General features: G+C 38.4%; 2 protein-coding genes across 12 annotated transcripts in view; both read right to left on the bottom strand.

The window, feature by feature from the left end:
• The window catches only part of LOC143648474 (cell cycle control protein 50C-like), a 48,075-nt gene extending 33,017 nt beyond the window's left edge, over nucleotides 1-15,058 (bottom strand). The window contains exons 1-3 of one of the 2 annotated variants that reach the window (XM_077118601.1): nucleotides 14,695-15,058; nucleotides 13,294-13,492; nucleotides 3,260-3,370 (exon numbers count right to left, since the gene is read on the bottom strand). In XM_077118601.1, the coding sequence (XP_076974716.1) occupies nucleotides 3,260-3,370; nucleotides 13,294-13,485 (303 nt within the window). In that variant the 5' untranslated portion in view covers nucleotides 13,486-13,492; nucleotides 14,695-15,058. Of the gene's footprint in view, nucleotides 1-3,259; nucleotides 3,371-13,293; nucleotides 13,554-14,694 lie in introns of those variants that run through there. The other variant, XM_077118602.1, reaches the window with a different exon arrangement.
• A 5,202-nt stretch (nucleotides 15,059-20,260) lies between these two features.
• The window catches only part of CMSS1 (cms1 ribosomal small subunit homolog), a 458,243-nt gene continuing 456,280 nt past the window's right edge, over nucleotides 20,261-22,223 (bottom strand). For all 10 annotated transcript variants that reach the window (XM_077118620.1, XM_077118614.1, XM_077118612.1 and 7 more), the window contains 2 exons: nucleotides 22,073-22,161; nucleotides 20,261-20,567 (listed from right to left, as the gene is read on the bottom strand). In XM_077118620.1, coding sequence (XP_076974735.1) covers nucleotides 20,484-20,567; nucleotides 22,073-22,161 — 173 coding nt within the window. In that variant the 3' untranslated portion in view covers nucleotides 20,261-20,483. The remainder of the gene's footprint in view (nucleotides 20,568-22,072; nucleotides 22,162-22,223) is intronic.

Raw genomic sequence — 22,223 nt, forward strand, 5'->3', positions numbered from 1 at the left:
ACAAGATGCCTAGTGTGGCCAGAAGAGTGGGGAGGGGGAGGGTAGAATGGAGGAATCAGGTCAGAAAGGAAAGAAGCAGCTTGATTATGTAAGGCCTTGAAAGGACTTTGTGTTTTTCACTGTCTGGAAAGAGGAGCCATTGCAGGATTTTTTTGTTTTGTTTTGTTTTGAGCAAAGGAATAACATGATCTGACTTATGTTTTAAAAGATTCACTTTAGCTGCTATGCTGAGACAAGGATGAAAGTAGGGAGTCCTCTTAGGAGGATCTAGAAAACCAGGTGAGAGTTGAATGTGGCATGTAGCTGGGTAGTAGTAGCAGAGGTGGGGAAAAATGGGCAGACTCTGGATATATTTTGAAGGTAGAGCCAACAGGAAGGACTGGATATGAGGTATGAAAGATAGGAGTCAAAATGACTTCAAGCCTTTTGGGCCTGAGCTACCAGAAAGAGTGAAGTTCCTATCAACTGAGCTAGAGAAGTCTGTGGATGGAATAGGCTGTTTATTTTTGGGCAGGGGGAAGGAGGAGGCTGGATATCAGAAGTTCAGTTTTGGAAATGTTGAGCTTCAGCAGGCAGTTGGTAATACAAATCTGGAGTTTTGAAAAGAAGTTTGGGCTACAGAAACCAGAGTGTTGGCAATAGATGGTATTTAAAGTTACAAGATAGGATAACAATACCAAGGAACAGCAAACATAGAGAGGAGAAGGATAAAGACTAAGACTAAAGTCATGAGGGTCTTAACATAAAATATTTAGAGAAAATAGGAGGAACAGAGAAGAAGCCACGGAACTAGAGAAGGAGAAACCAGAGGGGTAGGAGGAAAACCAAGAGAGTATGGTGTTCTGGAAGCTAGGAGAAGAAAGTCTCCTGAAGGGCAATGGATTACCTGTTCCAATGCACTGCTAGGCAGTCAGTATTGATCATTGGATTTATCCAGGTGGAAGTCATTGATAACCTTGCAATTTCAGTGGGTGGTGGGAGCAAAACCTTCTAGGAGTGGGTTCAGGAGAGAACAGGAAGAGAAGAACTGTAAACAGCTAAGATAGACAATTTCATTGAAGAGTTTTTCTGCTAACAGGAGGAAAGAAATGGGCAGTTAGCTGGAAAGGAAATTGGGAAAAGAGATTTTTTTTTGTAAAGATAGGAAAAATAACATATTTGTATTTTGGTGAGTATGATCCAGTAGAGAGAAAGTTGACGATCTAGAGAAGAGAGACATGCTGAATTAAAGCTTTGCAGAAGCAAGAAAAGCAGACACCTACCACACGTGGAAAGATATAGGACTGAGGATAGTTCACCTACGGTAGCACGTGAGAAGGCAGCCTGTGTGGTACAGATACTCGTGGATGTGTAGCTGTGATGTGGCTGAAAATAATGATCACTATCCTCAGGCAGGTGGTTTAAGAAGAGGAAATGAGACTACAGGAATGATTTCAAGTCCCTTAAGAGTGGAAACAGTGCTCCCAGGATTCAAATGTGGGCAAATTCTTGCTGGAGACATGAGTGAAAAGAAGGCTTGGGATATTAGCTTACAACAGGATGGGATCTTGATAGTGGCAGTGAGAAAGGGGGACTTTCTAGGCAAAGAAACAGCAGGAAGATGGAGAGGTGTGATCAAGTAAAAGTGAGTTGGCCAGTTTGGTAGTAGTACAACGTCTTCTATGGAGATAAAGACAACAAGGTAGATGTACTCGAGTAAATGGAAAGAGTTGTGCTTTTGGTGGTGGGGAGTGGGGCAGTAGTCCATTTATTTTGCAAATAACACTCAGCTGAAGGTGGAGGAAAGCCAAAGGCTAGAAGGGTAGTTAGGCAGCTCTGACATTCAAGCAGGAGGGCATGAACTGGGGTGATGATCAAGAAGACAGAAAGGAGAGGGTGGTTCAGGTAGCTTTGGATTGAACAACAGTGCCCACACATCAGAGGCTCAGATGAGAAAGAAGAGGGCAAAGGAAAGCCAAAGAGGAAAGTTTTGAGTCTCAGTGATGGGATCTTAAAGAGACAGTGAACTGAGAGGGTTTTTCAGGAGATGATGATGAGTCTGGTTTGGGACTAGAAGAGTTTGAGGTGGAAGCAAGGCCTTGAGATGAATGCTCAGCGAAAGCTCAAGAGAAGGCCTGCCTGTCCCTAGATTTATCCTTTTAGAGTTACCTATGTGGAGTGAAAGGGGAGGGTGGAGAGCTGGCCAAGTCAGTGAGGAGGATGCTTTGGGGGAGAGGTAGAGAGTCTGGAGGACAGAACAGGATGATGAAATATTTTGGAGGAGTTGAAGGAAATATATTTTTCAATTGATTAAATCCTGAGTACAGGTAAGACTTTGGAGGCCTCTCAGATCTCCTCCTGCAGAGAGTATAGTTGAGGGATGGCCCCAGCTGCTGTACTGTGAAATCCTTACTGTCCTGGAATCAAGGCTATGTTTCCCATAGCTGCTCCCAGTGATACTGAAGCAGGTGCCTTCCTGGAAAGGGGACTCCTTTGATGGGAAACCCTGTCGGCCTTGCTGAAACTTTCTTAAGAATCTATCTAAGGCCTTCCTCAGCACCTTCCTCCCTCCCTCCTTGCATCTCTTCCTCCCTTGTCTCCCCCTTCCTTTCTCCTTCCTTCCTATCCTCCTCCCCCTTCCTTCCCCCCTCCTTCTTTCTCTCCTTCATAGGGGTCACAGCTATTTTGTGGTTTGATGGTTTTCCCAGTCTCCTCCTGCTCCCTCCCTATTTTCCCTCATAGGCATTTCCTCCAATAAATCTCTTGTCTAATCCTGTTTTGGCTTAGAACCCAGACTAACACAAGACTTTAATGTGCCCAAGGGTAGGGACTCTTCTTGACATTTCTTGGCATTCCTCATAGGGCCTGACAGTCAGCCAAGAGTCTCCTTAGTGATCCCTGACACTAACTCACTGTGTGACCACAGTCATGTCACTTAACCTCTGCGTTTTAAAATTTTCCCACTGTAAAATCAGTGGTTAGATTAAATGACTTTATAGTCCCCTCCTGTGCTGATATTTGGTATAAACCTGTTTGATCGACTGTAAGAATGATGCTACAAAGTTGGGTAAATAAATAATTTTGAAACTTAGAAACAAGGGGGAAGAATAAAATATCCCCCCCAACCACAAAAAAATAGGGCATAACTCAACAATAAAAACTTTAGTTTTTATATATTCACTTTGGAAAGCATTTGGTAGAGGAAATTGTGAACTTACAGCCAAGTGTTAAAGAAGTAGATCACCATAGAGCCAATTGAAGTCTCCTGAATTTCACTTACCTGCATTTTCTCTGGAAGGTAAAAGGGAATAGAGCAGGTGCATTCTTTGTCAAAATTAAAGGCATTCTCTTGCAGTTTTGCACAATTTGCACATATTTTTGTGTAATTAATCTGTCAAACAGAGAGAAAATGATTATTAGTTGAAAAGTCACATGAGTATCTATCTTAAAATTCAAGTACTATCCTAATCTACACATCATATTGAATTGAAAGTGGTTTAAGTATCCATGACAGATGGGGATGTTGTATGGAGCCTTAGGCATGGCCATATAGTTGACTTACAAAGCGGACCTTGAGGATGTTAACCCAATGTTATATCACATTTTGAAGGTGATTGTTACTCATTTTAGAAAAAGTTTATGGCCTGTTGCTGAACCCAAAAACACTTGACTTTGGGCCATCAAGATACCATGCAATCTGAGTTACCCATCATGAATTCACGTATCCATATATTCAGGCTTCCATAAAAACAGTCCAAGTGAAAACAATAAACAATAGATCAGGTTTCAATTGATACTGAGTACAAGTGAGTTGGATGAGCAAGTGGTTCAGACTACATGGCTCCTACCAATACTTATTGGTCTTATGTGAAGTTCCCTAAGATGAGCTGACAAGGGAAGAATAACTTTAGGGTTTATTGACAGATAACTCCAGTCAGTGGATTAAGACCCACCATGAATGAGCAGAGACACATATCCATGGAAACACCTAATCAAATGGTCCCACCCACAATTGGGTGGGTCACATCTGCATGGAAACAATTTAGTCAAAATGATCCCACTCAAACAATAAGTCTGCTCCCACAAGATTGGACTAAGGAAAAGAACATAGCTTTTCTGTGTTACAGAACAGCCTCAAACCATCACAGGTAGCAAGATTCACACTTGCTCTGGTCCTAGAGCTACATGGTGGGGAAAGTCCTATGGATGAAATTCTAGCATGCACTCTGAGATCACAGTACCTATGTGGTCTTAAAAACTCTATGCATCAAACTTAAATTTAAATTATCCTGTCTTAGCAATGACAAAATAAAGTCAAGAGTAAACCTCCCTCTTCCACCTAGACCTTCAAGATTTCTCACAAATATGGGCCTGACAAATTAAATAGAGCACAGTTTAAGTCACCATTAATACTAAGAAAACAAGGTACCAAGACCAATATCTGGTTGAAAATCAGGCAGGGAACATAAGCCTTTAACTGTTTCAGATGTAGAAATTACTCAAGCACCGATCATGAAACAACTATCTGTAATAAGTTTGAAAAAATTAAAAGGAATCTTGTAAATAAATACAATGACCCCAAAATATTTCAAAATGAATGAAATAAACATCTAGAGTTGAAATAAACATTGATGAAAAATTAAAAATTAAAAAAAAATTCAAGTACTGAGTCCATCAAAGTTCTCATCCTGTCTGGGTCAGGGGCATGGGATCTGGGACATGAGTAAAGGGCTGTCCACCAAGCAGAGTAAGTGCTCCTGGGATGCTTGGGAGGAGCATGCCTTCTTATGGTATTTCATTTTGGGACTTGGCAGCATTTAAAAATATAATTGTATTGATAAATCTTCTCTTCACACACAAACAGTCCATCCATAGTCTACAACCAATAGCTCAATATCATCACATAGTAGTGTATTCATCACCATGATCATTTTTAGAACACTTGCATCACTCCAGAAAAAGAAATGAAAAGAAAAAACTCATACATACCATACCTCTTACCCCTCCCTCTATTCACCACTAGTATTTTCAATCTACCCAGTTTTTTTGTACCCTTTACCCCACTGTGCTGGTTTGAATCTGTAGTGTACTCCAGAAAAGCCAACTTCTTTAATCCTCATTCAATATTGCTGGGCAGTATCTTTTTGATTGTTTCCATGGAGATGAGGCCTACCCAATTGTGGGTGGTAACTTTTGATTAGGTGGCTTTCATAGAGATGTGTCTCCACCCATTCTAGCTGGGTTGCTTACTGGAACCCTTTAAGAGGGAACCATTTTGGAAAAAACTTTAGAGCCACGAGAGCCAACAGAACTGACAGAGCCAACTGAACAGACAAAGCCCAGAGGAAGCTGTTGAAGAGAAAGCTATCAGATCTTGTTGTGTGTCCTCCCAGCTGAGAGAGAGAAACCCTGAGTTTCATCAGCCTTTCTTGAGGGAAGGTAACCTCTTATTGGTGCCTTAATTTGGACATTTTCACAGCCTTAGAACTGTAAACTTGCAACTTAATAAATTCCCCTTTTTAAAAGCCATTCTACCAAAAGAAAAAAAAAAAGCCATTCTGGGTGGGCAATGGTGGCTTAGTGGCAGAGTTCTCACCTGCCATACCGGAGACCCGGGTTTGGTTCCCATTGCTTGCCTATGTTAAAAAAAAAAAAAAGACCCATTCTGTTTCTGGTATATTGCATTCTGGCAGCTTTCAAACTAGAATACCCTCCTATTATTTATTTATTTTCCCTTATGTTTTTTCTCATCTATCCATAACCTGGATAAAAGTAACATCAGACACAAGGTTTTCACAGTTACACAGTCACATTGTAAAAGTTATATGTTTATATAATTGTTTTCAAGAATCAAGCCTACTGGAACACAATTCAACAGTTTCAGGTACTTCACTCCAGCCATCCAATATACCATAAACTGAAAAGGAGTATCCATATAATACATAAGATAAACCTCCACGACAGCCTCTCAAATCTGTTTGAAGTCTCTCAGCCACTGAAACTTTATTTTGTCTCATTTCTCTCTTCCCCATTTTGGTTAAGAAGACTTTCTCAATCCCATGAAGCTGGGTCCTGTCTCATCCTGGAGGTCCTTTCCCACCTTGCCATGGAGATTTACACTCCTGGGAATCATGTGCCGTGTATGGGGAGAGAGCAGTGAGTTTACCTGCCAAGTTGGGTTAGAGAGCAACAAAAGAGGTTCTCTGGGGGTGACACTTAGGCATAATTATAAGTAAGCTTAACTTCTTCTTTGCAGGAATAAGTTTCATAGGTTTGAACCCCAAGATTGAGGGCCCGCCTATTGAATTGGTTGTCCTCACTGTTTGCGAGAATATCAGAAATTCCCCAGATGGGGAAGTTTAATGTTTCTTCCTTTCTCCTCAGTGCCCCAAGGGGACTTTGCGAATACTTCTTTATTTTCTGCCCACATTACTATGGAATATATTGGGGCATCACACTAACCTGTACAAACCAACAAGATCTCATGCGCTATTCAAGATTCCATGTACTTAGGGTATTCAAATAAACTGACCATATACAAATTAAATTAGATTCTGCACTATCCAAAATATAAATTTTTCACCAAAGAAACATCTCTCCCTTTGGTCTCACACAGAAGTTGAAGTGTTAAAATATGGACAACATCATCCTTTACCCCATATTCTGACAGAATCCAGTCCTATCCAGATCAGCTTCATTTATATCTCTAGTTAAAGTCTGATTACATTTTCAACTTTTTTAACAGTTGCTGTATGGGGTAAGGCTGACTTTCATAGCTTCAGTACTTTAACTCTGGATCTCAGGGGTCACATAAATACCTGAAGTTTCAGGGAGCAACAAAGTTATACACAAATAGCTCAGTATCTCAGAATTTAGAAATAACAGTTACAACTCTTGAATATATATGACTGCTGTAAGAGCTTACAATCTAGAACCCTTTACAATAGGCCCCAAGCTGATAACCAATACTCAGGACTTCAGTTCTTGGAGCTTGTATATTGTAGTTAGTCCATATGAATGAGTCCTAATTATATTCATCTTTTTGCTTCTAACATGCCATTCAACATGCTGTCCTTAAGGTTCATTTGCCTAGTTGCATGCCTCACAACTTCATTCCTTCTTGCAGCCGCTCAGTTAGTCCATTGTTTGTAAACACCATAGTACCCACTTCCATTCCTCAGTTCATGTAGAGCCATCCTTTGTGAATCGTGAACACCGCCACCATAAACACCAGTGTGCAAATGTCCATTCATGTTCCCACTCTTAGCTCCTCCAGTTACACACCTAGCAATGGGGTTGCAGGATCATTTGTCAACCCCACCCCTAGCCTCCTGTGGAACCACCACACTGCCCTTCAGAGAGGTTGTGCCTCTCATCTTCCCTACCAACAGTGATTGGGCACATCTCTTTCTTGGCATTTTCTGTAGTACTTGTTTTCCTCTGTTCATTTTTAAAAAGTTTTATTCACACATCATACAATCCAACCTAAGAATATAGACATGCCTTTGCCAACATAATCTATATGAAGACGTTTCTGTTTCTTCCACAAATAATCTATACACCTCTCCCATGCCCCCCACCTGTTGACATTTAGTTTGGGCATAATACCTTTGGTACATTCAGTGGAAGCATATTAAAATGTGACTTTGACTATAGACCCTGGCTTGCACTGATTGCATTTTTTTTTTTCCTGTATAACATCTCATTTTCAACATCTTGCAATTTTGGCATTCATTTGTTCTCCCTCATGCACAAAACGTTTTTGTATTTGTACATTTAATCACCATCATTGTTCACATTAGGTATTCCTAAATTATACTGTTTCAGTCTTTATCCTCTTTCATTCTGGTGTCATATGTGTCCTGGCAGCATTTTGCCACTGGTCTGGAGATCAGTATTTCTATTGTGTACTTATGTAACCTGTTGTGATGAAGGCTTACCCCTCAATCATAAAGAGGTGTCGCTAGGAAGATATTAGCCAATGACTCAAGAGAACTGGGCTTTCTGCCCAAGTCCAATCAGCTTTCTGGGGAAGTCACTTCCCTGTTCTTCCATTTCATTGCATGGAAAATAGTTCTAATGAAGAATTATTCTCCTTGGCTTCCAGAGGAAGTCACTGAAAACAACCAAACATTGAAAAAGAAGTATTTCCAAGATGTAGGATTATAGACTTATGTGGAATAATGCTGATTTTAAAATGCTGTTATACTCTGTTTAAAAAAAAAAGTTAAATGCTGTGAAAAATGGCACAGAGGACTTTTTTTTAAGGGCAGTGAGAACAAATACTGTGTGCGATGGCTGGGTGACTCAGTGAAGACTAGCCAAAAGAGGGAGGCGGGGAGACACAGGAACTGGCTGTGTACCTTCTTTATGCTCCTCTGGGAGGGGGCAGGCTTTGTTTGTGGGGGAGGGGGCAGCTATTGTGCTGCTTCTGCTTTTCCCTTACTTTGTTGGGAAGTTAGAAGATTATGGGAGTGGAGGAAGAGCAGGGAGGGGAGCAGGGATGGCATTCTCTTTAGTAAGGTGCCAATAGGATTTGGGGTTTTAGGGGAGAGCTTAGCAGAAAAGAAGAAATTTCTAATCCTTACAAAGTTACTAAGGGGATTTGAACCCAAAGAGGTAAAATTGATACTAAGTGAAAGATTGGTGAAAAGGCTAAATTGTACTAAATTGTAACTTATAGTTACTTAAATCATTCACTGAATTACAGCAGAATTTGAATTATTATTCTAGTAAATATTTCTGTTCTGTTCTGGTCGTGAAGCAACATTTTAATTTTTTAAAAAGCACTAAAGAACTGAGCTGTATCCTGATTGAGATAGCACTCGGAACTGTGACAGGAAAAACTGGGTTTCTAGAGTTGACTCTGCATTCAGCTGACTTCTGATCTTGAATTAAGTACTTAACTAATCTCCAGTGTCCACATTTTGTTTTTCAGCATAATTTTCTGTAGGAATTAATTGATTAGTGAGTTGTGTATATTCTACTTATTCCATTTATTCCTGCTGGAGTTTATCGATGTGGAATTAAAGAATAAAAACATGCTTCATGATCAAATATTGCTTGAGTAAATGATATTTAAGGTGCTTTCCACATCTAAAAATTGTGACAAAGAAAACATATCTCTGAGCTACTACTGTCTGCTGCTTGAAAGGCCTTGAAAAGCTACAAAATGAGCACAAACATCATAGCTTACATCTCATGTAATTTTGGAGTGGCAGGAACGATCATTTTTGCTGAAAGTGGACTGCAATAAGGGTACTACCTTGCAGTGTCCCAGGACTAAGTGAGAAGTGGAAATCCTGGTTCAAAATTATTTTCTACTTGGTCTGTGCTTGATCACACTGGTCTGGAGAGTGCACTTCATCTCACCACTTAATATAATGGAACACTTTCACATGGAAAAAGGGATCGATCATACTCTCTGTGTGTTTTTTGGTTTTCTTGCAAGAAACAGTCAGTTGGAGAATCTCCTTAGACATCAAAATAAAAGCATTCTGTCAATAATTACTTGTAGAATGGCCTTAGCCAACCACGGAGTGAGTTTATACTTGCATGCATGAGGTGACATCATTCAGCAATGGCTGCCTCTCAAGGGTAGGGGTGGGTGACCGGAAGGGAGGAAGCGGGGAGTATATGAGAAAAGAGTAGGGTAGGATGGGAAGGAAAAATCAGAAAGAAAAGGGGTGGCAAAGAAGAAAATGGAAAAGCAAACAGGATATATTGTTTGTAGAAATGAATATCAAATCGACCTTGTAAGTCAGTTACTTTGCTATTCCCTTTAGTAAGGCAAGTTCCATTTGCTCATGCCATTTTGCCTCTCCCTTAGGGCTATTTGCTACAAGCCTTGGAGAACATTTTTCTTCCTAAACAGTTGATGCTTTGAGGCCAAGGCATAGTATTTTAGGGCAAAATCTATTGCCTTCTTTGTTTTCCAAGGGATGGCCCATCTTTCAAATGTGTGTGTATGTTGCTTGGGACATTTCTCTGTCTGAGCAACTAATTCTTGGAGAGCCAGAAGGCTATAATCTATGATCAGTGGCAAAGAGACAACTGTCCCATCACCATCTACTTTCCAGGCTGTCATCTGGGGTGAGCTAAGCCCATTAGTTCTAATTAGAGGGAAGTCATCTAGGAGGAGGCTGATTCGGTAACACTGCAGGGAGTTTAGTCCTACCTTTTCCTTCATATGCCTGATACACAATTCTAGAATTCTGACTGACTCAGGCTGCATTCTTGTGCCTTTTTTTAAAAAAAGGTGATAAGCTCCTAAAAGACACACAATTCAGAATTTTGGGGATAGAAGGTAGCTGAGGATAGATACCAAGCTCACCTTGGGTAAGACTATTTAAGCAAATGAAATCTTTAATTTTGAAAGCCCTTCAGAGAAGTAGGTTCCATCATTCTGACAATTAACACATTGTGACATATACGTTTTATTACTCTCAGGAGATGTTTCCTCATAATTGAACAATATCTCCTATCCTGCATAGTAAGGCTGTTTTCCTTACTCGGTTTTCAGTGGGGAGAGAGACTTGCAGTGTCAAAGCCCTTCAGATAATTGGACTATTTTAAAATTACTCAGTCTGAAAAAAATCCCATTTCTTTCCTCATATTTAATTTTTCCTCACAGCTTTTGTCAGGATTGATTTCCTTTTTATATATATGACATTCTTGCAAGTCTTCCCCTTCACCACCTTGCCCCTAAGCAGATAATGTATATTTTAGTTACACCAAGTAGATTAACAGTTTTCATGGCAGCAGGACCTCTATTTTGGTTTGCTAAAGCAGAGGAAATGGACTGGTTTTACCAATGAGGAATTATTAGTTTACAAATTTACAGTTCTAAGACCATGAAAATGTCCCAATTAAAGCATCAACAGGACGGTACCTTCTTTAAAGACCGGCTGCTGGTGAATTTAGACTCCTCTGTCAGCTAGTAAGGCACATGGCGACATCTGCTGGTCCTTTTCTCCCAGGTTTCATTGCTTCAACTTCTGACTTCTCTGTCTGTGGCTTTTTCTTTGAGCATCTCTTGGTTTTTCTCTCTGTTTTTGGTATGTTATTTATCCCTCTATAAAGGATTCCAGTAAGAGGATTAAGATCCACTTTGAATGAGGTAGGTGACATCTCAATTGAAATAACCTAATTAAAAAGTCCCATACACAATAGGTCTACATCCATAGGAATGGATTTATGGAATATGATCCTTTCTGGGCTACATACAGCTTCCAAATTACCGCAACCTCCTTACTCCTTTCCTCCTCCTCCATATTCAGGAAAAAACACAGAGTCTAGGTTATCCCATATGTTATTAGGCAATCCTTTCTCCTATGAAGTATGATTAAAGAGATGCCTCTGAAGATCAAAATGTTGCCATGTTCTTTCTGAAATTCATTTATTAGGGATTCAATCTTTAGAATTATGAAACTGTTCTTCCATAGGCAGTTGTCTCTGGAAGGATTAATACATTAAATTGGGATGTATTTTACACTAAAGTGTGAATCAGTTAACTTGTTAGCAGAATCCTTCCTAATGAGAACAGAGTTTATTTAATGGGATGGAGGAGGGAGATGGTGGTGTTCTATTATGGAGAAGATAGGGGTTTACATATCAAATTGGGGGTCTCACAAGGACTCATGATCATTTAATTCCTGGGGAGATAAGTTGCCAGTAGCTGAGAGGGAGTGGGGATGGGGGCAAAAAGCTTAAGTGGAGAGCAGTAGAATAATGAATGTTGGGGTGAGGGGTGTGTTCTAGTCTGCTAGCTGCCAAAATGCAACACAGCAGAGATGGATTGTCTTTTAATAAAAGGGGATTTATTTAGTTATAGTTCTTCATAGGAAAGGCAGCTAATTTTCAACTGAGGCTCTTTCTTACATGGGAAGGCACAGGATGATCTCTGCTGGCCTTCTCTCCAGGCCTCTGGGTTCCAACAACTCTCCCCAGGGTAATTCCTTTCTGCATCTCCAAAGGCCTGGACTGAGCTGAGCTGTGAGTGCTGAGATGAGGTATGCTGAGCTGCCTGGGCTGTGCTACGTTAAGCTCTCTCATTTAAGCACCAGCCAATTAAATCAAACATCATTCATTGCAGCAGGCATGCCTCCTAGCCAACTGCAGATGTAATCAGCAACAGATGAGGTTCACATGTCACTGGCTTATGTCCACAGCAATAGAACTAGGCATCTTCACCTGGCCAAGTTGACACCTGAACCTAACTACCACAGGGTGGGATCTAAATGACTTTTTCCTCCTTTCAACTTCTCACTATTTGCCCTAATCCATTCATTTGATAACTGTACCTATTATGTCATAGGCTATGTGCAAAGAAGAGGTCGTTGATATGGTGAACACTAACTAGTCTTGTGGAGAGGGAATAGATTAGCTTTCCATGTCTGCCTTCTCAATGTAAGTCAGACTTGGCCTGGGATGCAAGGGGAAACACAACACTTGAAAGTGGGGCAAAATTGGAAGACCGCTATGTTTGGCTCGTTATCTCTTTTTATCAATATGATTCATGGGCATCTGGCAGTTATTTGGCATTGTGCCCTGTTTTAGTTTCCTCACTGCCAAAACCTATACGATGGAGTGGGCTGGCTTAAACAATAGGAGTTTATTTGCTCAGTGTTTTGAGGCTAGGAGAAGTTCAAATCAAGTTGTCATCAAGGTGATGCTTTTTATTCTGTGACAGTGTGTGGCTGTTTGCTGTGACTTTGATCCTTGACTTTTCTGTTACATAGCAATGCACCTGGCAGCCTCTCTTGGCTTCTTTCTCTTCTGGGTTCTGTTGACTTTCAGTTTCTGGTTGGTCCCTCTGGCTTTTCTCTCTCTCTCTCTTTCTCTCTCTCTCTCTCTGTGACCTTCCTTATTAGACCTTCAGTAATAGGAATAAGACTCATCCTGATTCAGCTGGGCCATACTAGCAAGTAATCTCCTCAAAAGGTCTTTTTTATAGGAGCTCATATCCACAGGAATGGAGTAACCTGCTTTTCTGGGGTGCACAGATCCAAACCACCACATGCCCCTTCTTTCCACTTATGTCAACTGCTGCTCAGTCCTCTGTCAGCATAAAAAGCTTCTGATTTTACCAGGTCCTTGCACATAATTATAGCTGAACTGACCATTGTGAGAATGACTGTCCTTGAGAGGAAGTCAGGATAAATAAAGTCACCACACGTAGTCTCTGTCACTGTGTGTGGCTGTGCCTGCCAGCTGCAGAGGGATGGTTCAGTCACATCTGGTTCCCTGTTGAGAACTACTCCCCTATATAGTCTTATTCTTAGAAGCTGCATTAAAAAATAAGACAGGACAAACCTCTATTGTCTTGGCACTCTTTGAGGACAATATGAGGATGATGCCCATGACAAGGCAGAGTGCTCCTATGGCAAAAAAGGCAGTGAGGATTCTGGTGGCTGAGAAATGAAAGTGGCAGGCGGGCAATTGCTGCTGCTTCATGGCGGTGTTATCCGGCAATCTGGACAGGTTATCCTTGAGTTTCATTTCCATTTTGGTCCTGCAGAGGATTCAGATATTCTTTTGAGACATTTAGAAGATTACTACTCATAGTGATATCATATAATGGTAACATTAGAATTAAGAATTCTGTGAGCCTTCCTTTGCAGTTACAAAGTCTTTGCTTCCTGGGATTATTAAACAGATCTGGTGTGCGTTAGAGGCATAGCTCTCCTCACACAGCTACTTTGTTTTACTTAGGTTCAAAAACGCTGTTGTGCCAACTGCCATGCCTAGGAGGAAAACCAACATTTGGGGACACTAGGAAGCAGTTCCGATGAACTATTTCTGGGATGTGGTGACTAATTCAAGGCAAGCCTTTCCTGAAAGGGGAAAAGTGGACTTATCTTTAAGAACTTGACTAAATCCTTAGAGATTAATAATAATAAAAAAGTTAGGGCTGTCAGCTATTTCCAAATGTGGCTGTCACTAACATGAACATAAACTAAGCTGCAAAAATCCTTTCAGGTTACAACCAACTTTGCTATTTGTGATTAATGAAGAAGAGAGAAGCAAACAGGGAATTGCAGTACATAGATGTCTAATCTGAGCAGCTTCTAATTCTTTCTTCCATAAGACTAGCAGAAAATGTAGATTAAAAAACATCTCCTAAACTTTTCTCAAGTTCATTGGAGTAGCATAAATGAAGGAAGAAAAAGGAAGGGGGAGATAGATAATTGATTAGATGACAATGCAATATCTCAATAATGGTTTAGTTTTAGGTTTTTCAGTTGTTAGAAATGCACTAATATCATTTTCATCAGGCTATTATTAATTCTTTTTTTTTTTCTTAACATGGGCAGGCACTGGGAACTGAACCCGGGTCCTTGGGCATGGCAGGCAAGCACTCTTACCTGCTGAGCCACCGTGGCCCACCCAATTACTTCTTCTTTTAACAGTAGCTTTTTTAAAATTTTTTGTTTATTTTTTACATGGACAGGCACTGGGAATCGAACCCTGGTCCTCTGGCGAACATTCTTGCCTGCTGAGCCACCATGGTTCGCCCTACTTCTTCTTTTAAAACTAGCATTTAGGAAAGAGAATCATGATTTTTTGAATTAGGTAGTATGTGGATGTCTAACCTTTCATTCTAATTAATTTAGGCAAAAGAAACCATGCTGGATTATTTTCATTTTTAATAAGACAATGACTTTGGCAAATACACCTAATTTAAAAGAATAGGAAATAAATACAAATACTTACCCCAGGAGATTTCAAGCTCAAACGTCAAAGTGTCCCACTTGCAAAATGGAAAAACAAAAACAAAACCCCCAAGGGGAAATTTTCAGCATGCTATTTGAACCTGGCTTGGAGGGCGTGACTAGTAGGACTGCTGGTATCAGACAGCCTTTCGTGAAAAGGTGATAGTGAATGCTTCTAGCTCATGACTGCTATTTGTTTTGCTAAATAAATATGGTCAAGAGCTTGGGTTTAACAGGCAGTAACAGCCTTTGAGATTAGATTATATGTGCTGGGTTGGCCTACAAAATATTATGCAGGTTTGTGACTAGGTACTTATTGCAACCTTGGGTGAGATTATACTGCAGATAACACCTTGCACAAGTAATAATAAGCCAATAAAAGCAGTATTTATTAGGCTTTTTGTAAAACAGCAAAGCCAAATTAACCCAAATCCCCAATTAAAAGGAACTTCACATGCTGTAAGTGAAAACATTTCTGGGGCAGCATTCTTGAGAGATAGGCTGATAAACATTTTACAGGTACTTTTATTTTTACCTTATTTCTCACTTCCATATAAATCCCACTCCAAGTAGGCAAATATATTTCAAACACTCTGCTTTTCAATGTTTCTAGAACAGGGTTTCTTAAACTCAGCACTATTAACATTTGGGGCTGGATAAATCTTTGTTGTGGGGGTTCTCTTACAGGATTGTAGGAAGGTTTAGCAGCATCCCTGGCCTCTACGACTATATACCAGTCGCAACACCCTACTAGATGCCAGTAGTAGCCCTCAGTTGTGGCAACCATGTATGTCTTCAGGCATTGTAAAGGTCAATGGGATGGGGGGTGGGGAGAAGTTTTCCCAGGTTGAGAACCACCGTTCTAGACTGATAGTGATACAACACTTTGTTAGCAGTTGTGATAGCATTAAAAAATTCAGAGTGATTTCTTTTTAATCACTGTGTAGATAACCTCTTCACACATTACCAGGCATCTTGGATAAATAGGCTTACCTCATATTTCACTGCTTTTCCTATTAACTGCTGGGGTATATGTGCACTAAATATGATATGCAGAATCAGGAAGCGGGTATATATGTGTAGGTAGACTCACATACACATACTTATATATACGCATAATGTCTACGATGGCATCATTTTTTTGGTTTTGGTAAATCAATAGTGGCTTACTGGATCAGCATGAATTCTGACATCATGGACGGCAATCTCTCAATTTGGAAATCTGTCCTTTTATATGAACATGCTTGGTGCTTTTTTCTAGATTAATCTAAGTCATGTCACTTGACAGGTAGTTAAATGCCTGTATTTGGAAGCTATATGATTCATTTTCTTTTCTTCCATTGCTTAAGAACATCTCACATATTATGGGTTAAAGGGTTGAAAATAATAGGGATAAAGGTAGCTATAACTTGAAATAAATTTTCATTCTGTAGCAATTTTTTCCTTTTTCTCTAACTTATTGGCTCAAATCAGGGCCTTAAAGAACAGAACCCATTCTACTCTATGCAGGTTTCAGCTCCCAATAGTGGAGGAGCAGTAAGTCCCTGGTGTGTGGGAATGTGTGATCTGCTGGAGTTTGAGTTGCTAGTCTTGTTTACAATTTCATAATGAGGACTTGAATGTGGAATTTTATATACCAGTAAAGGCATTGCTTGCTCTATTATTTCTTGTTTGTTGTATATATTCGAGTCCCCAAATAGTTAACCATGATGTCCTTGATATGAATATGGGAAGCCTGGGTTTAATTTCTGGTTTTTCTCCTTAAACAATGTGTATTTTTTCTGAGGATCAGTTTCATTTTCTGCAAGATGTGGATAACACTTCTCCTATAGGACTATTTTAGGATAAAACATGACAGACTATTTAACCAAAAGGCCTAAACACAATGTTTTACATATAATGGGTAACTGATAAATGTTAATTAAATGAGTAAAATGTGAATTTGAGCAACAAAATAAAAACCAATAGCATTGAATTATAGCCCATAGAATATAATAAATATCCATTAGTCCATAGTGATATGAATAAACTGGTAAAAGGGACAGCCCTTCCTTATAGAAGGATTCAAATTAATAAATTTAGAAGGGATAAGCTTAATGGAAAAATCATTACAGTAGTAACTGTGTAGTAAATTCTGCCAATGGTTGCTAAAATTAGCGGGCAAAAGTCTAAGGAAAAAAGGATATTTTCAAAACCTAAAGTATCTTCCCTAAGATAGTTATTAATTATAAAGGGGAAAAATTTTCAACTTTACAGCAGAGAAACCTGGCAGAAACCACCTTAACCAAGCAATCAAGGTTCACAGAACCAGTAGTTAAGACACACTGACAGTATGTAGCCCTGATATTATGCAGTAAGAAGGACAAATCACTTCTGTAGTATTCTAGCTAAAAACACTAATCATGAGGAAACAACAGACAAACTCAAACTGAGGGACAATCTAAAAAATACCTTATCAGTACTCTTTAAAAGTGTCAGAGTCATAAAAAAGAAATAAAAGGCATCCAAATATGAAAGGAAGAACTAAAACTCTATTTGCAGATGACACAATCCCTTATCTACGGAATCCTGAAAAATCCACAACAAAGCTACTAGAGCTAATAAATGAATTTAGCAAAGTGGTGGAATACAACAACACGCAAAAAACAGTGGTGTTTCTGTACACTTGTAATGAGCTAGTAAAGAAGAAATCAAGAAGTCCATTTAAAATAGCAACTAAAAAAATTAAATATCTAGGAATAAATTTAATTAAGGATGTAAGGGGCTTGTGTATGGAAAAACTTGTATCTGCTGAAAGTAGTTAAAGGAGACCTAAATAAATGGAAGGATATTCTGTGTTTATGGATTGCAAGACTAAATATTGTTAAGATGTCAATTCTACTCAAACTGATATATAGACTCAATGCAATTCAAATAAAAATTCCAACAGCATTCATTACAGAAATGGAAAAACCAATCATCAAATTCATATGGAAGGGTAAATTGGCCCTGAATTGCCAAAACCTTGTAAGGGGAAAAAAAAAAGTTGGAGGACCCACACTTCCTAATATTAAAACTTATTAAAAAGCAATAAAGGGTGGGCCACAGTGGCTCAGCAAGCAGAGTTCTAGCCTGCCATGTTGGAGACCTGGGTTTGGTTCCCGGTGCCTGCCCATGCAAAAAAAAAGCAATAAAAACAGCATGAAACTGGCAAAAGGACAAACATATAGACCAATGAAATCAAACTGAGAGTTCAGAAATAAATCCTCATACTTTTGGCCAACTGATTGACAAAAGTGCCAAGTATAGTCAGTTTGGAAAGAATAGTCTCTTCAATAAATGGTGCTGGAGAACTGGATAGCCATATGCAAAAGACTGAAGGTAGATCCTTTCTTAACACCACATATAAAAATAAACTCAAAATGGACAAAAGACCTAAACATAAGAGCTAAAACTACAAAACTCCTTTAAGAAAATATAATGATATAGTTTTCACAATGTGACTGTGTGATTGTGAAAACCTTGTGTCTGATGCTTCTTTTATCTACTTATGGACAGATGAGTAAAACATATGGATTAAAAATAAATAAATAATAGGGGGAACAAAGGTTAAAATAAATTTAGTTGATTGATATGCTAGTGATCAATGAAAGGGAGGGGTAAGGGGCATGGTATGTATGAATTTTTTTCTGTTTTCTTTTTATTTTTTTTTCTGAATTGATGCAAATAAATGATCATGATGAATATACAAATATGTGATAAAAAAAGAATGTTCATATTGTATGTTGATTGGTTTTATTAATTAAAATTTAAAAAAAAAAGGAAAAAAAGTTCCTTTAAGGAAACATATGGAAACATCTTCGGGTCCTTATGTTAGCGAAAGGTTTCTTAGACTTTACGTCAAAAGTGTGAGCAACGAAAGTAAAAATAAAAGAGACTACATCAAAATTAAAAACTTTTAGGCATCAAAGGACTTCAAAAAAGTAAAAAGACAACCTACAAAATGGGAGAAAATATTTGGAAATAATATATCTTATCAGATATATCTTATCAGGGCCTAATATCTAGAAATGATAAAGAACTTCCACAACTCAACAACAAAAAGACACATGACCCCATTAAAAATGGGAAAAATTTTGAATAGACATTTATCCAAAGAAGATATACAACTGGCCAATAAGCACATGAAGAAATACATGAAGTCATTAGCCGTCAGGGAAATGCAAACTAAAATCATAGTGAGATACCATCACATACCACTAGAATGGCCATTGGTAAAAAAAAAAAAAAAAAGGGAAAACAAGTGCTGGAGAGGATGTGAAGAATTAGGAACACTTGACCATTGTTGCTGGGAATGTAAAATGGTACAGCCACTATGGAAAACAGTATGGCAATTCCTCAAAAAGTTAATCCCATATTTAGGTATATACCTAAAAGAACTGAAAGCAGTAACTTGAACAGACATTTGTACACCAATGTTCACAGTGGTATTACTCACAATTGCCAAAGAGTAGAAGCAACCCAAGTGTCCACCAGTAGATGAATGGATAAACAAAACGTGGTATATCCATACAATGGAATATTATTCAACCATGAAAAGAAATGAAGTTCTGATGTATGCAACCACACAGATGAGCTTTGGAGTCATTATGAGTGAAATAAGCCAGACACAAAGGGACAAATAGTATATGATCTTACTTATATGAAATAAGCAGAATATGCATATTCATGAAGACAAACTAGAATACAGGTTATCAGGGGCGAAGTGTGGGAGAGGAATGGGTAGTTAATGGTTAATTGGTATGGAATTACTGCTTTGAGTCATGGAAAAGTTTAGGCTATAGATGATGGGAATGAAGGTGTAACTTTGTGTATATAATTAACACCACTGAATTGTATATTTGAAAAGAGATAAAAAGGAAAATGTTAGGTTGTTTATGTTACCACACACACACTACATACACACATAACACAATGCAAACAGTATGCTAAAGTAGCAAATTATAAAAATATTGTTTCATGAATTGTAACAAAGGTACTGCACTAACGCAAAATGTTAACAATAGGGAAACTGTGTGAGAGGGGGTATATGGGAACTTTTAACTTCCTGCATGATGTCTCTGAAAAACTACAACTGCTCTAATAAATTAATAAATAAATAAACAAAAAACTATCAAGGTCATGAAAGACTGAAGAAGCTCACTGATTTGAGGCATGACAACCAAAAATATAATGTGAGATAACAGACTGGCTCCTGGAACAGAAAAATGCCATCAGTAGAAAAACCGGTATAATCCAAACAAAGTCTGTAATATAGTTAATTGTATTATACTAGTGTTGATTTCTTAGTTTTGCTAATTGCACTATGATTATGTAATATGCTAACACTTGGGGGAAGCTGGGTGAAGGGTATATGGGAATTCACTGTTCTATTTTCGCAACTTCTCTGTAAGCCTGAAATTATTTCAAAATAAAAGTTAGAAAAAAGTAAATAAAACAGTAGTACAGTGCTGTGTTTTGTATGGTTACATTTGTAATCACATCAGAGGTTAGTTGGTGAGAGAAAAATTCAGTCTGCTCCATAAAAATCACAGGCAAACTGGTGATACTTTATTATACAAGGAAGAGTTGGCAAAAAGATTCATTTCTGTCAAATAATCCCCACAGCCAAATATTCCAGTGACCCACTTGGTGATACAGTAAATGTAATAAAATAATAGCTGATATTTACTGAGTATTCCCAATGTGCCAGTCATTAAAGAGAGCTACAAATTCCACCATTTAGACTGGAATCTTCTTTCAGATGCAACCTTAGAAAAGGCCCAGCTTCAAAGATTCTGTCTTGCACAGACTGAGTATTCCCATTTCCAGAAGTTCAAAAACCTCCTTTTTTATCTATATAAAAAAAGGAAATTAAAAAAAAAGTAAGATCAAGAGAGATAAGTCTTGGTGAACAAATTTGACAATTTGGACTCTGCTATTTTTGCAGCTGTTATGGTACGAATGAGAAAACACAGAAGTCCTAAACCCACATTTAATTCAGAGGTGAAATAAATATAAGTAATGGAAGAGATAATATGTAAAACATCAGTTTCATTAAAGTGGTCTTTTGTTTACAGTCATTAAAAATAAAATCTTATATCAAAGCATTTTTAAGCTATCCCAGGTGTGATTTCTATATTATACACAATATTTAAATATAGGACTTTGTGCCTTATGATGACTGCTGATAATGACATCAATATAACAAAAATGACTACAGATGATGAATACTTTTTTTTTGCCACTACTATTATAATTTGAAAACTAATGGCACATTACTTAGATTTAACATTATAACTGATACCACCAAATATGGCCTGGTCTGCCTGACATCAAATTGGTTCCATCAGTTTTTTAAAAAACCCAGTCATTTCTGGGGACTGTCTGTGTGTTTGTGTGTGTGTGTATGTGGGTGTGTATGCTACTAAGTGGGGAACTAAGCAAATTGTCTTCTAACTTGAATTGATGTCTGATATAACTCAGTGATCAATTATTATCAGGTTTGGTCATTCTAGGCACATAGTTTTATATGGCAAACTAACTCATTCAGCAAGTTTGGAGGAGCCTCTTCAACAGTACTCCCATGATTTATTCCTGATTGGTGACTGGCAGCCATATTTATTTCTTTCCAACCCCCTTTCTCTCCAACAGCTATTTAGAGGCATCAAGCTGTATTGGAAAATTAGCCCCATGATAACATAGTGGGTGGCAAAAAATTTTTTCACAATAAGATGATAAAGGATTGTTATATATATTTATGTATATGTATAAATACATATACATGAAGTTTTTGACATAGGAAGCTGATGCATTTGCATTCTGATGCTCTGCCCACAAAGGCATTCAACCATTCAATTTTAATTCACTGAGACATTAAAAAATTTCCTGATCCTGCAGGACCAAAATAGTCCTCTAAATTAAGAAAGTAGTTCTTTGGGAATGTGGAGATGTGAGTGATGAGGCAAGTTTGTGCCCCTCTGACCCCTTCAAAAAAAGTACACATATCAGGATGAAAGACAAAGATAATTTTGTTTGTAAAAAAAAGGACTGGGAAAAATGCCTTCAGATCTTCCTGTCTCTCAAAAGTTTAGATGTGGTCCCTGGAGGGGCAGAAGCCATTGGTCATTTGATGAAGAAACAAAGCCAATTCCTATAATACATGTGGAAAGGATACAATTATGTGTAAGGGGTTGAGGTAGTCCCATAAAATTCTAGTTATCTCAGAGTTAAAAGATAGAAATCATTTCAAAAGCCAGAACGCATCAGCTTCCTATGTCAAAAACTTTTATTACAATGTTTGAACTCAAGTTCAAATTGGAAAAAAAAATGATTAAAGGCAATTGTTGGTTACATAGTACCTCGGGAATGTCCATCAGTCTTCTCAACTTCTGATCTCTCCAGTTCCAGTCAAAAACCAGAAACTTTAAGGGGATCAAATTAAGGCCACCTGAAAGAGACAAGGAGAAAGTTGCTACAGTAAAGACCTCATAACACAAGCTTATTAAAATG

Source organism: Tamandua tetradactyla, chromosome 10 (genome assembly GCF_023851605.1).
Source record: "Tamandua tetradactyla isolate mTamTet1 chromosome 10, mTamTet1.pri, whole genome shotgun sequence".
In the NCBI taxonomy this organism is placed as follows: Eukaryota; Metazoa; Chordata; class Mammalia; order Pilosa; family Myrmecophagidae; genus Tamandua; species Tamandua tetradactyla.